Here is a 13858-nt window from a genome sequence, read left to right as displayed (position 1 = left end):
CCATCATATGACTACCCCGAATTGGTTTCGCTCAGTTTGTTTATAAGGCGGAAATATGCAAATCGAGGCTTCAACTTCTGATGGTGCATAATTTGTTTGTGTTCCAGTCAAATTAAATTGCGAGCTCCATTAACATTTATGTAAATTACACCACCATTTTCGGATTCATTAGACCCGAAAAGCAAGTCCAGCTGGAGATGTTTACCACCCATAAATTAAATATGTGCACTCGATTTGTGTCGTATATATTTATACACATTTAGAAATAACATTTTTCTTTTTTATTAGCAATAGCAAAGAGTCATAGCTACTAGTATTAGTATATAGTATGTATAATTAAGAGTTGTAAACCGTTCTCGAACCTCTCGATTCCGACATCCATTGCTTACCAAATAGTTCTAGAAACATGTCGCCCCACATTCACGCAACCTCATTTCAGATCAGGGCTACAATTAATTACCATGTACAAAATAGGAGTACGCTTAAAAACAAAAAGTGAAAGCAATAAAATTACAATCCAGAATTGCACAGTTTTTTCGCCAACAATTGTGATTGCGAACTATGCTGGCAAACATTGAACGGCCATTTCTCATGAATATTCACAGTATGTCCTTTGTGATGGCTCTTTTTTCGGCCCGTTTTTTAAATGATGTTTCGACAAACAAAATATATTACAGTTGACAATCCTATGGTATTCCATAAAGCTAAAGCAAAGAGCTTGGGCAAACAGTAGAAGCATCAGTGGGGGCATCGGCTTGGGTTTGGTTATCGGCCGGAAGGGCTTACGGCTGTTTGTCCGTCCGGTTGTGGAGGCGGAGTAGTCCTAGGCGATGATGCCAGGGCTTCGTGGGTTGAAGGCAGCTCGGAACGAAAGTTAATTAAAAATGTTCAACGCATTTTTCTCAATAAAGGGGCAAACAAGGATGGGCAAAAAAAGTTAAGTTTAAAACGCGACTAGCTTGTGGTGTGTGTGTATATATATGTGTATGTGTGTGTGTATCCGTACATGTGTGTCTGCTTCCCACGTATTTGGCTAATTAAAAAGCCGTGCAACATTATTAATATATATCTCCTGACTTTCACCCACAGGTGCAAGCAGGTCAACTACGCGTTTCCGTCACTCCTTTCCTGGTCGAAGCTCAAACACGTTCTCACACACACTTCCCTCCCCTCCCTCTCACACACTCGGAAATCTACCATCTACCCATCCATCCATTCACTCAGCTATCCATACACCCATCCAGCCATCCATCCATCCATCCAACTACCACCCATCCAAACCAGACACATTCACACGCACACATTCGAATCGGAGCGGGGGCGTCGTGAGTCGTGGTTGATCTCCGGACATAAGTACACCAGACAAATTATCTAAAATTTACTAGCTCTTTTATGTATAACATCTTGTTATGTGGGTAGCTATTTTCGGTTGCTTTGGGTTTGAGTTCTCGGATTCGAATTCGGATTCGGGTTTGGGTTTGTGTTTGGGTTGTGTACGCTTTTGGAGGCTCGCCACTAATGCCTTGCTTATTCTGCTGATGTTTCTGCTGTTCCCATTGCTGCTGTTGCTCCTGTTGCTGCTGTTGCTGCTGTTGCTGCTGATGCTGCTGCCGTTGTCACTTGGTTTGATGTATGTTGTGAAGTTTTCATTAGCTGCTGCTCCTGTGCCTTGTGGTTTGTGCCAGCATTGAGTTGGCAATTTGCTGCTGACGTTGGGCTGTCGCCTTCTATAAAATCAACTGTTTGCCTGTCATCCATCATTGGCCTGGCTGTTGCCTCGGCTCCTACCGACGCTGCTGCTGGTGCTGTTGCTGGTGCTGCTGCTCCTGGCTCAGAGGATTGTTTTGACGTGGCAACTGTTGATGCTGCTACCGTTGCTGTCGCGGGCTCGTCCGGTTTGTTTTGCTGCCTCTGCTGCTGCTGGTCATTCATAATGCTGGGTGCTTGTAGTGGGCAGCTTTGCTTTTCACCTGATGCCATTGCTGCGGATGCCCCCTCAGCTTTCAGCAACTCTGGCAAATTATTTTCTAATTGCCTCGCCTTTGGCTGAGTCTGATGGACACGGACGTGGGTGTGGATCAGGGTCTGATCTGGCTGTTGAGTGCCCTCCGTTGGGGGCGATGCTTCTACAGTAGTTTCATCCGACATATTTATAATATCCGCCGCAACGAAATTTAGATTTTCCAGCGTCTTGGACATGCCCGCTATTTGCCCATCCACCCCTCCATCCCCATACCCATCTCCATCTCCATCGCGTAGCTTTTCTTGTCCAGGACGCTCCACCACCACCACTTTCTCCTGGCCGGACTCGTCCTGAGTTGCTTCCGCTCCCGTTGCTACTGCATCATTTATGCCCGATGTTGTCGGCTGCTTGCGTCCCTGATTTGTTTCGACATCTGAAATATGCAGGGAATTTGAAGGCAGAGTGAAAATAAAACAGGAAATGACAAGCGAAACATTTACAGTGAGCATTTTCCTGCGAATTGAGAAATAATTTCATGCATATTACGATTATTGTATACAGACAGAAAGACGTTAAGAGCGGCTTTGCTGCTGCTCCAGGACTATTGAAAATGCTTCAAAATCGAGGGTTCCTCGGTTCCATGGTTCCATGGTTCCTTGGTTCCTTGGTCCCACTAACTCCCACCCACCATGCCAATCCTGCAGAGCTCTCGTTGGCATTTATTGCCACCGAATCTGTTATTTGCTTATTTGTATTGCTTGTTTGGTTGTTTGGTTGTTTGGTTGTTACCAACTCACACACGAGCTTCCGGAGGCGAAAGGGATTTCCCGTTTGTCGAGTGGAATTCAAATTTGAATTTATCTTCCAAACGATTTCACACACAGCCAAAAAGGACTTCGTGGCAACGAAAACAGCTCTGCCAGCGGAAAAAACTGAAGCTACCGATGTTAGTCGAAGTTCGGATATTCTCTACACTCAACAAGACTTATATACAAATATCATAATCGCATCTTGAACTAATTACACAAATTCCTTCGCCTGGCTCTTGATAATTGCATATATTTCCGTAAAACAACCCGAGGCAAATCGGTCTTCCAGCGAATGGATGCAATTAAAACACGAATGGTAGCGGATTATATGAGAGAAGTTAATGCGAAAAGGTCCTTCGATGCAAGCATTATGCCCACTGAAAAGGGTATGCAAATGGTTGCCACAAAAGTTAAGAGTTTAAGCCCTCGTTGGAAAGTCAATGAAGTGTGCTGGCCCCACTCAATTAAGGCGAGGAAATGTCGCCAAAGCTCACCTGCTGCATCGTTCGCTGCTGGCGTTGCTGCCGTGGCTGCTGTTGCCGCCGTTGCTGCTACTTCTGTAGTTGCAACATCGCCGCTGGCGGGTTCATCTGTAGCTGCGCTTTGGCCTCTTTGGACCGCGCCCGCGGCTGCCATGGCCGCTGCCACCTGGTTGCGCAAGCCAGGTATGTCGGCGACGTTAATACGCTGCAGACGCACCTGCATCAGCCTTGCGTTGCCGCCGTGTCCCAGGAAGACGCGACGCACGGTGGCGAATTGCTCGCGCCCCTGCAGCCACTGGCCCACCACGGGCAGTCTTCTCAGGTTGGCCAAGGCCACGCCCACGGCGGCGGTGGGTCCTGGTGGGCGTGGTTGGTCCTGATTTTGCTGCTGCTGCTGCTGCCCCTGTTGCCCCTGGCGTTGTGCTGCAAGTTGGCTGAAGAGTCGGGTGACTATGAGACGGGCACGTTGCATGGACGCCTGCTGGCCAGCACCAATGCCTCCTCCTGCTGCGCCAGCTCCTCCTGGCTGCCCTCCAGCGGCGGCGCCTGCTCCTACGCCACCTCCTGCTGCCTCAGCTCCGCCCACGCCCGCTCCCGCTCCCGCTCCCGCTGCTGCTGCTGCTGCAGCTGCTGCTGCTGCTGCTGCTCCCTGGTTGCGTGTAATGATGAAGACCTGGTGCTGGGCCATGATGGCTGGCAGCTCGTAGCGGTGAAAGAAGAACACCATCGAGTGCTGGAAGAGAAGAAGGAGCACGAGTGTGAATCTCAGACAGATATATGGAGCAGATAGGATGAGATGTTATGCCACGGTCGACGGGACGGGCACGTGAGCCCGGTTTCGGTCTGCACGTGAGCCTCTGCCACTGCCTCTGCCTCTGCATCTGCCCGGCTGGAAACAATGCCACAATGCCACAATGCCACAAAAGGCGAGTGGAGAATGGCAATTTGTCATGCACTTGACAGGCGTAAACATGGCCGTAGTTCGTTTCCATCATTGTCGCAGCGTCGTTGCATAACGCATTCATTATTCGCCATGGTTACGCCATTTGGCCACCTATTGCACTCACAACCCACCTGCGTGAATAGGTACGAGGAGAGCAGGGCCAGCGTCCTGTACTGTCCACTGAAGCGATAGTGATACGCATAGAACGCAAAATGGTACAGGTAGAAGAATCTGCAAGTGAACAAACGAAAAGGGTTAGGATCCAGGCTCGAACAATTGCCACCCGAGAGGATGGCACATCCGCTTCACAGTCAATGGTTGGATAAGGTACGCATTCAACACATTGTTTAGTAGTTAAGGGATTAAATACACAGATCTTAAGCTAACTATAAACATAATACTTAATAAGTAGGAAAGATATAAAGTTGGATATATAACTAAAGGGGTTTTATTTAATGTATACCTTTAACTATTTGCTTTATTTGCTTTGTCAACCTAATGCCACATCTTGCTTCAAGTGAGTCACACATTCACCCCATTTAAGTGGTGTCAAAAGTGCCAGGCACTTAAGAAAATCGAGACCCCATCTCGGCATGGAACAGATACAGCTCACATAATAGAAATGGCCCAACAATTTGCTCACATCCATTTTAAAGCTGACAAAAAAATAAAAAAAACAAATCGTGGCTGGGGCTTCGAAACCCACATCAAATATCGGCGATCATTGGGCGGAAAGCATGATTACCATTCCACAAAATGGTATTTAGTTGACAAAAAATGAAAGCAAAACATATTGGTTTCTGTTTTTCCATTCAGCCGCCACCTCCTTGAAGCTGCCATTCCGGTTCTTATTTTCGGATGGGCCGAGCTTATGGCTACGGAGAAATGGGTCAGACGTGTGGCGGATGGCGAACGGCGGATGGCGGATGGCGGATTGGGGAGCGACCCTGGGAGCACGGGCCATGACATAAGAGTAACAAGTAACAGTAGCCGGGAGGGGCGGGGAGGGCAAATATCAAACTGCCAAGACAACGGCAGCGGCGGCGGCGAGAAACCGAATGGAAACGGAAACAACAATGGCCCACTGGATGGGAGGAGGGGCAGAGGGGGGAAACAAAAAAAATAACACTCAAGAGGATTTAATAATATAAATAATTGCTGGCGCTGTTAGCTGAATTGTAGCTGGCCCAAAGACAACAAATAAAAAACACAATGGATGGCCGTAACAACAACAGAAGCAACAATAATGACGGGCGAAGGCGACTCATTGATAAGCAATGGACAAGCGGACAAACAGCTTGACAACCGGACAGTGGACAGCGGACAACGGACAACGGACAGAGGACCTTTGGCGTGGCCAGCGGAATTCAACTTTAATTTATTTTTACAGCCATCAGGGGGTGAGTGGGATTCGAATCGGACTTCGCATGGCAATGGGAATGGAGATGGACATTGGGGTTTGGGGCATGAGGGCATGGCCATGATTGAGTTATGTTATTGAATTTAATTCGAGTTGATTGTGTGCACACACACACACACACACACCCACGCACCAACAAAACATGCACACACCGAGTAACCCAGAAGTATCCGCCATCAATATCAACAGCGACAAATGAAGACACACGACTCTTATTTAGCAAGCCTTTCCAGGGCATTGCGCAAGCTGAGGAGCAGTGAGCGTTGAGCATTATGGACACGTCCCCGCCCCGAACGCTTGCCAGCAATTTCCTCAATTTCCCTCGCACTGACACATGGCCACATTCACTCACACACCCACACACACACAGCCGAATCCTCGAATCCTCGATGCCGGGTGGCTGAAAGGAAGTGCGGGCTGCAGGCACGTAGACAACACTTATCGCCCGTTCGTTTCCGTTTCATTCGCTTTCCTAATGTAGCGTAGCGTTGACAAGCAGCAACGCCTCGTCCCAGTCCCCGTCCCCGCTTCCGCTCCTCCTTTCCCTTTCCATCGATGCCACCCGTAACCCGTAACCAGTACCCTTTACCAGACAATGCTCCTCCTCCACCTCATTCCGCTTGCACTGCCAGCGGGCGCACAGTGCACTGCCATCAGCGAGTATGTCTTGAAAATACTTCTCAAGCAGCAATACCGTATAAGCACTCAAAACGTCATTGTCCGGACAGATCTCTCTTGAGCGGACAACTTTGGAGAAGGGAGAACTTTACATGTTCCGATGAAGTAATAATAATCATTGATACCGTAATTCATATATACTAGCTAGCCGTAACTCTAACCATTAGTAGAAATACTTTCTCTTTAATCAATATAAGCACAGTCATACTACAACTCACAAGTCTTACAACTCTTTGCCTGCAATGAGCAATCAGTTTCGATTCACCATCGACCAAGGTGCGCTGTGGCAGGACGGATGTGCGCCAGCAAATACTGTTGGCTTTCATATCCTTCGCACCGAAAGCGGAAGTGGGCGGGCCAGTGGCAGGATGGCAAATAGGACAACTGTTGCATGTGTCTGCTGCTGAGTGTGGGTGGGGGTGAGGGTGTGGAGACGACGAGTCTGAGTCGGGGAGCGTGGTTAAGTAAGCACCTCAGCTCAGCTCAACCTGATGGCAAGTGTGAAATGCTGCTGTTGGTTGTGTCAGTTTTTGCAGCAACGATGATCCGATCTGCGTCATAAGTGTTTATTTGTTGCAGGTAAACACCGAGGGAGAGAATTAGAACGAGTAGAAGGAGCCATGTGGGCGATTCGTAATAGTTAAAGTGCTCAATGAGCTTGTAAGCTCCTCTGCTGAAATGGCTGCTTTTAATAGCATTTGCATACACATCTGGGATTGCAGCACATCTTTGAAGGGCGGACATGGACACACAGTGAATAGGAGTATCTCTTTCAACAGATGTGAGCATGGGTTCAATGAGTTTGATTCGATGGGAGAAACTCAAAAGCGGAGTACCGGTGAGTGAATGCAACTCGAAACTTAATTGAAATATCACAAAAAATGAAGTGTTTTCCATGCAAACAGCACGCATACCACTGCTCTAGCTTTCTCCTTCTGTTAAATGCGTGAAAACGACCCATTTTCGTGCATAAATTGGAACAGAGTTGTCGCATATGCAAACAGCAGACAAAGGCACGTTGCGCATACGCCATGTTAACAAACAAAACAAGCTGAAACTGAAACAAACAGAGTACAAGCACATACACACTCACCAACTGGCACACACAACAATGAAGCGATTTTGCCTCGTTATGAGCACTCATCAACTGCACCTTTGAACAACACCCACCCAACAAGTATACACCCAGTTGCCACCCACCACCCATCACCCATCAGCCATCAAAGCACCCCCCATTTGAGCCACTTCTGTTGATGGGGGTCGCCGCCCGCGCGGTTGGACAAAAGTTATGGCAGAAAAACAAACTTGACGCAATTATACTTTGCGTAACATGATCTCAATCAACACGAAAACAGCCAAAGGAGTGCAAAGCGAAAGGAAAATGCCAGCCCATTTCCTTTTCCCCAGTTCTTCCGGGGCTCCCTTCACCATGGTTGCCAATGCCGTTGACGTTGAGGCTAACCCGCCGACACCGTGGCCACCTATTCAGACCGTGAAGCGGCAACAATGGCAGGCGAATATATATGTTATATGGTCCCCGCCTATTCCCTATATATAAATACATACATCTATATATATATATAGATGTGTGTGTATATATATTCGCTATGTTTGTTAGCGTAACAAGCGTGTAAACAAGAGAACGAAAGCGGAGACGAAGGCGGCTACTTGAGGCGCGCTACAGTAACCGACCTGAACCCAAACCCAACCCCAACCCCAACCCAAACCCCTTTGCCCAACCACTTTGGCCCCCGACCCCCGACGGGTCCCTGGCATTTGCTCTTTGATGCCTGGGTCCTCAGCTTCCTCAGTTACCTCGCTTTCAGCTTTCTGCTGCCAGCCTTCAGCATTCAGCTTTCAGCTTTCGCAACGCGACAAACAATCTGCGCAAGACTCTGGATTCGTAGCCAGCAGGCAGCAGGCAGGCGGTAGGATGAAGTGGAGGGCAGCAAAGGCAGGTGTTTCTTTTAGCTTTTCCTGTGCGTTTGCAGCTCATTTAATACGTGTCGTCTGCCCTGCCCGTGCCTGGCAACCAGATTTAAGCACAAAAGGAGCATTACGCGCCGCAAGAAGCCACAGGGCAAAATAAGAAGCCCAAGTGAAAGGGCTAGCTACTGGGGGATTGGGGGTAAAGTCGGGTGTCAGGGGCTTATTATGCTCCTTCCGTGCGAATATACGAGTATCCGAGTATACGGGTGTAGTCAGGGCTAGGCAGTCGGGGTAGCCTCGTTAAACGGCGATTAAGAAGAGCCAAGACAGCCGCTCCTTTGATGACTTTAAAGTCAATTAGAATGAATTGAAGGCAATTGACAGGAAGTTCGCCAGGTTGGAGTTGGGCTGGATGGCTAAAATGGTTGGCGCTGGAGAAGCAGAAGCTGAAGGAGAAGCAGAAGCTGAAGCCAGAGGTTTGCCACTTGACAGTTTTAAGCTTCCGACTGCCATCTGCAATTGCCATTTGCCATTTGCAATTCACGTTGATTGCAACTTTTAGCAAAGTTTAAGTACACAAATTAGTCTATGCAATGAAATTAATACCATTCGGCGGACTGCAGGCAAGGGCGGCTTGAAATTGGAACGGCTGTAGCAGCTAAAAAGCAAAAAGCGCCGGCAGCTTGTTTGTGTTCTATGCTAACTTCAATGCCAGCCAGCCGGCTTGCTTCTTAGCCGACTTGACTGCCTGCCTTTCGCAGACCAAGTTAACCGCAAAAACAGGCGAGCAAATACGGAAGCAGGAGCAGCAGGATCGGGCCAGTAAGCCCCACCACCTCGGGCAGGAAGGAAGCCAGGAAGGAAGCAGGAAGCAGCAGAACAAGCAATCCCGGCCCTGTAACCCATAACCGCAGGACCCACAACAGCGGCGCCAGCAAGAACAAGAAAAAATCTATAACTTGCTATGATGAAATTTGTAATACCCTGGCAAATAACAAGGGAACTTATGAATACATTGCTAGGCAAGTTTATTACAATATATATTAATTGTATTCATTCAAGAAATTAAACCTTTTTAAGAATGAGTTTTCTTAAGTACAAGTTGCCTTACAAGTCACGTTTACATTTCGTTATCAAAAGCCGCTTCCATCGAACTATACGCCCCTACACAGCTAGGGTAGAAAAATACTGTTCCGGAAACCCCTTTCACCGCTTGGGGCAGTCAATAACAGCAAAATTAAACCGTAGGAAAGCACACACACTCGAACCACACTCCACACTCCCTGCCCCCCATCCAGAGAACACACCCTCCAGACACACAAAACACTCACAAACATGCTGTTATGGTTCCGGTGGAGCGTCCTGGCCATATGGCATATGGATGTGCCAGGATTCTGCACTGAATTAATTTCACTTAAAGCGAGGACGAGGACGGACCCATGCGCTGCCCCAAGACGGAATCTCCTTGGACTTGGACTTAGACCGATACCCTTACCCATACCCATACACACACCCATACCCATACCCATGCCCACACCCAATCAATGTCCTTTATAGAGCTACCTACGCGAAGCAACATCAGATATTGTTTGCCATTCAATTGCACAGAAAAGGATTCGCTCGGTTCGATGCAATTGGATATTTTTTCATTCAAAAGTTTTGCAAAAGTTTGACAATCTGGGCGAGCAAATGATGAGTTATGTGAAACTCGAAGGAGCGCATCAGACACAAAAGATATTTCTTTTGGGCCAGGTGCACATCACAACCTAACAGATTAGTAGCTTTGTGGTCTCGCAGAGAAACTATCATCGCAATCTGGACTGCCTTTTCATCTGTGCTTGAGGAATGCGAGACAAAGCGATGCCTTATGCCTGCTTCCCATCAATTTTTAATTTGTGGCCCAGTAAATACACGTTAGGTGTAATCTTGCCCAAGTTATGTATTCGTCTGGTCGCTACCCAGCTGCTATTTCCTATTTCCATGGGAAACGACGACAAGCTGTGGGCAAACAAGGCGAGCACATTGAAAATCAGTCGCGGCAATGAATCTTTAATGAATATAAATACGACAAGTGGCCCTTGAGGAGGCGACGAGACTCTTCACTTGCCAAATTTTCGGGAGCACTGATAGCCTTTTAATTCGGCGCAAATTACGCAAAATCAACACCGCAAGGCGGCGAGGCCAGTCAGTGATTGAGGATGGATGCAGGCACATGAATTCATAATCAAGACGTGCGGACCTTGGCCCTCGCCGAAAAGGGAATTTTCGAGTGTCTTCTTGAATTATTGATGGTCCGTTCAGCGCATCGTGGAAATTGATGTCCGGAAAAGTGGCCGAAAAAAAGATGGAAATAATTTCTTGCGGCGGCCGTTCTCAATTATGCAAAGTGCGCGTAATAAACCGCAAAGTAGCTTTGCTTCTGGTGAGGATGGGGTTGTCCGCTGTCCGCCATCCGCTGTCCGCTGTCCGCCATCCGCTGTCCTGACGTGCATGGTCATTAATGTCGATCGAACGGGAATGAGCAGCTCTAAATTTCCATAGCATTTTTCTTCGTATTTTCCCCCTTTTTTTGGTTGTTGTTGTGGGGCAGCGAGTTTATTTAAATGTTTGCTAATGGTGCGGCTCAGTTGGTTGGGCCAGTTGGTCAGGAGCTATATGCATGATGGCTACGACTATATGGAGAAACGGCGCTTGGGTTACGCTTGTTGACTTAAGTGATGAAATTCTCTGTTTGCCGGTGTCTGTGTGTTTGAGTGGGTGGATGGTTGAATGGCTAGAGGGAGGGACGAGGACGGGGCGAGGACGAGGATGAGTACGAGGGAGGGACCCGCCCCCGGCGAAGGGGTGGCCACTGGTCGATTTGTTCTAGCCCCGGGGGAGGCTTGCGCAAGCCAAGTTAATTTTCAAATAACAACCGGGACGCCAGCGGTTGGATTGGGAGAAGAGTGCAAAATACCCGGACTGAGACCAAAGAGAAGGAAAATATGCGAACCGAACGAAATGAACTGTTAAGTGCTGATTACTGAGGTGGGTGGGGATGGCCAAGATGCCGGGTGGAAGCTATTATCTATGGCCGGACAGCGGTAACATAGATGCTGGAAAGGATTGCAGACTTAATGTAATTGAATTTGTCATTTGTCCGAAGCACGGACGATTTCACAGTAGAAACAAAAATAAACATGGTCAGAATGGGGATACACTAGTGGATACGAATGGGAAAGTAACGATTCCGAACTGGTACGCACCTGAGCCAGTGACGCTTGGTGATGCTCGTGTGACAGCAGATGGCATCGTATTGATCCGCGATCCAGACAATCAGTATGATGTAGAAGGCCGTGGTGGTGTCATTAAAGAACTCCGACATAATAGCTTCCATTCCTGAGGAAAAAAAGCAAATACACGCGTTAATGGGAATGCAAATGAATCAGTAGGCAGGCTCTTTCCACACCTACGAGCGCCAGTATGACAGTGAGCAACGGTGCGATTGGGAAGCGGGCAGACACATTGTATTCCAGCATCTGCAGCAGGTCGACTGAAAGAGAAAACCAGGTCCTTAAAGTATATTAAAACTTGGCAGGGTTGTTCGAATTTACTACCTATAAACACAAAGATCTGGTGGTGCGAGTAGCGCAGCAGCATCGACACTGAGAAGGTCTGAAACACAATCGTATTATAGTAACTATATAAGCTCCATGATTTCAGTTGACTTACGAATAGTAACATCACACAGAAGGCAGCCGGATAACTACTCCAGGCTGCCCACCACATGGAGACGAAGCGATAATGTTCGCCGGTTATAACATTTCGCAGGTAGCCCTTATTCTCCTCCTGCTCGGCTATAGTTCGTACGGATGCCATTAGTAAGTCATCATAGCTATAAGCGAAGGGGGAAGATTTAAAAAATACAGCTCAATCTTAAAGCATGGATTATTTTTTACCCTAGCAAACGTTTGAGCAGATATCGAGTCAAACTGTCTCCAAAACACTTGTCCGTATTGGGATCCAGTTGGACAGTGAGTACGGGGATATGTAGACGCTTTCGCGTGGAGGAAGACAAGCGAAGGTGGCCGTACTCCAATGAGTACTCCACAATGTACTGCTCCTCTACAATTAAAATTGTTCATTAGCAAAAGAACATTAATAATATTTAGGATTTCTAACCATCATCCTCTTCGTTCTTGAGTTGAATTGCATTTGGATGGTCGTAGGTGTCCAAGATGTTTATGGCATCGAAGTAGTAGTACAGGGATTCGTTACTATAAGCAAACGTTGGTCTGACGGGCAGACCCAGTTTTCCCAGAATGGACTCGTACCGTTTGAGGGTATCGTGATTTTGCCGAGTTTGAGGTCCAATGCCATAGTAGCTAAAACAGATTGGTACACATGGATGAACTCTTGAATTGAGGATTTGTTTGTATGCTTACTAGGAATCCTTTAGGGAACGCACTATTTGTTGGTCCCTCTTGATTCCCTGCCAAATTGCTCGCTTCTCCGTCAGGTGAGGAATGATCTCCACTCTGCAAAGAAGTATTGGCTTAACAATGATTGAAATTATGTTCAAAAGGTAATCCATGCCTTATGACGCCTTCGCGCGGCCAGTTTTTAACTTCCTGGAGACAAGTGCAGGGATTCTTGATGAAGGAGTTGTGCACGTAGATGAGCGTAAAGAAGAACAGCAAGGCCTTGGCCAGCAGCAGGAACTCAATGGTCAACTGCACCTTCCTGAAAATGGAAAATTATATACGGTTGATAAGGGTGGGCAGATAAGGAGGCCAATGACTTTTACCTTGGAACCAACTCCGCATAGGAGGCCGCCGCCCGAAAGTATATGGCATGAAACAGTCGGTCCCGCATATTCATCATGTTGTTCTGCAAGTCAGAAAAAAGATAAGAGTGTTGTCTTCAAAACTATCCATGTTCTCAACTCACCTGGCCACCACCACCACCTAATCCGCCAGGTAGCACCCGATTGCGCCCGTTTCCATTTCCATTCCCGTTGATGTTATTGATTGCATTGGCCACCGCGATCTCGGCCGCGTTTTCCGGCAGCACAGCGGCCATGGCTGGAGTTGTAGGTGATTACTTCCGCGTTGCTCTTCCGCAGTCCGATCTGATCTCAGGCTACGGATACTTCTCAATCTAGATCTCAGAGAGTTGGCCAAAAATTCACTTGGCGGACCACAACAACAACCATGTTCGCAGCAGAGGTGACCAGCTAGCGATAGCAACTATCGATAGTTTTGAGAAATATTCATGTATTGTGGAACAGTAACGGTTAAGCTGGTGTAAGAATGGTTTTGTCCACCATAAGTTTATTTGAAATAATTATGCATAAGCTTTACCATCATATTTAATTTTTAAAAATATTCATATAATAATTAGTTTAATAGTTAAAGCTAAAGTTATTTTTTAAGTAACACCCTTTTAGAACCAGTTCCGCCGCGTGAACCACTAACTGAACAAAGCTCAATTTGGAACCAGCACCAACAGATTATATCTAGAGATGAACCAGCTTAACCGGTTAACCGCTAAGCGCGGGAAGTTCAAATTTAAAGAGTCCCATCCTTACCAAAAGCCACAAAACACCATTTATAATCGTTTTTTTAATTTATTTTCTGCAAACCAATGTACGAA

At 47.3% G+C, this 13858-nt stretch overlaps 1 protein-coding gene across 1 annotated transcript; it reads right to left on the bottom strand.

Annotated features, from left to right (window-relative positions):
• Positions 1-231: 231 nt before the first annotated feature.
• Positions 232-13441, bottom strand: LOC122612189. The gene is made up of 13 exons (XM_043785634.1): positions 13154-13441; positions 13011-13093; positions 12800-12946; positions 12649-12741; positions 12386-12588; positions 12163-12328; positions 11936-12098; positions 11821-11878; positions 11673-11756; positions 11470-11602; positions 4329-4428; positions 3267-3987; positions 232-2396 (listed from the first exon to the last, which is right to left on the bottom strand). Exons 1-13 carry the CDS (start codon positions 13283-13285, stop codon positions 1528-1530), a joined length of 2952 nt encoding a protein of 983 aa, XP_043641569.1. The 5' UTR covers positions 13286-13441; the 3' UTR covers positions 232-1527.
• Between the last annotated feature and the right edge of the window lie 417 nt (positions 13442-13858).

This window comes from Drosophila teissieri, chromosome 2R (assembly GCF_016746235.2).
Source record: "Drosophila teissieri strain GT53w chromosome 2R, Prin_Dtei_1.1, whole genome shotgun sequence".
Classification (NCBI taxonomy): domain Eukaryota; kingdom Metazoa; phylum Arthropoda; class Insecta; order Diptera; family Drosophilidae; genus Drosophila; species Drosophila teissieri.
The sequence above is the reverse complement of the archived record's forward strand: the minus strand, read 5'-3'. Positions and strand labels throughout refer to the sequence as shown.

Excerpts from the sequence above, each read along its gene's own strand:
- LOC122612189 (XM_043785634.1), bottom strand. The coding sequence starts at position 13,285 with ATGGCCGCTGTGCTGCCGGAAAACGCGGCCGAGATCGCGGTGGCCAAT. Across the intron at positions 12,947-13,010 it reads TATGCGGAGTTGGTTCCAAG|GAAGGTGCAGTTGACCATTG; the intron begins GTAAAAGTCATT and ends TTCCATTTTCAG. Across the intron at positions 4,429-11,469 it reads ACCAAGCGTCACTGGCTCAG|ATTCTTCTACCTGTACCATT; the intron begins GTGCGTACCAGT and ends GTTCACTTGCAG.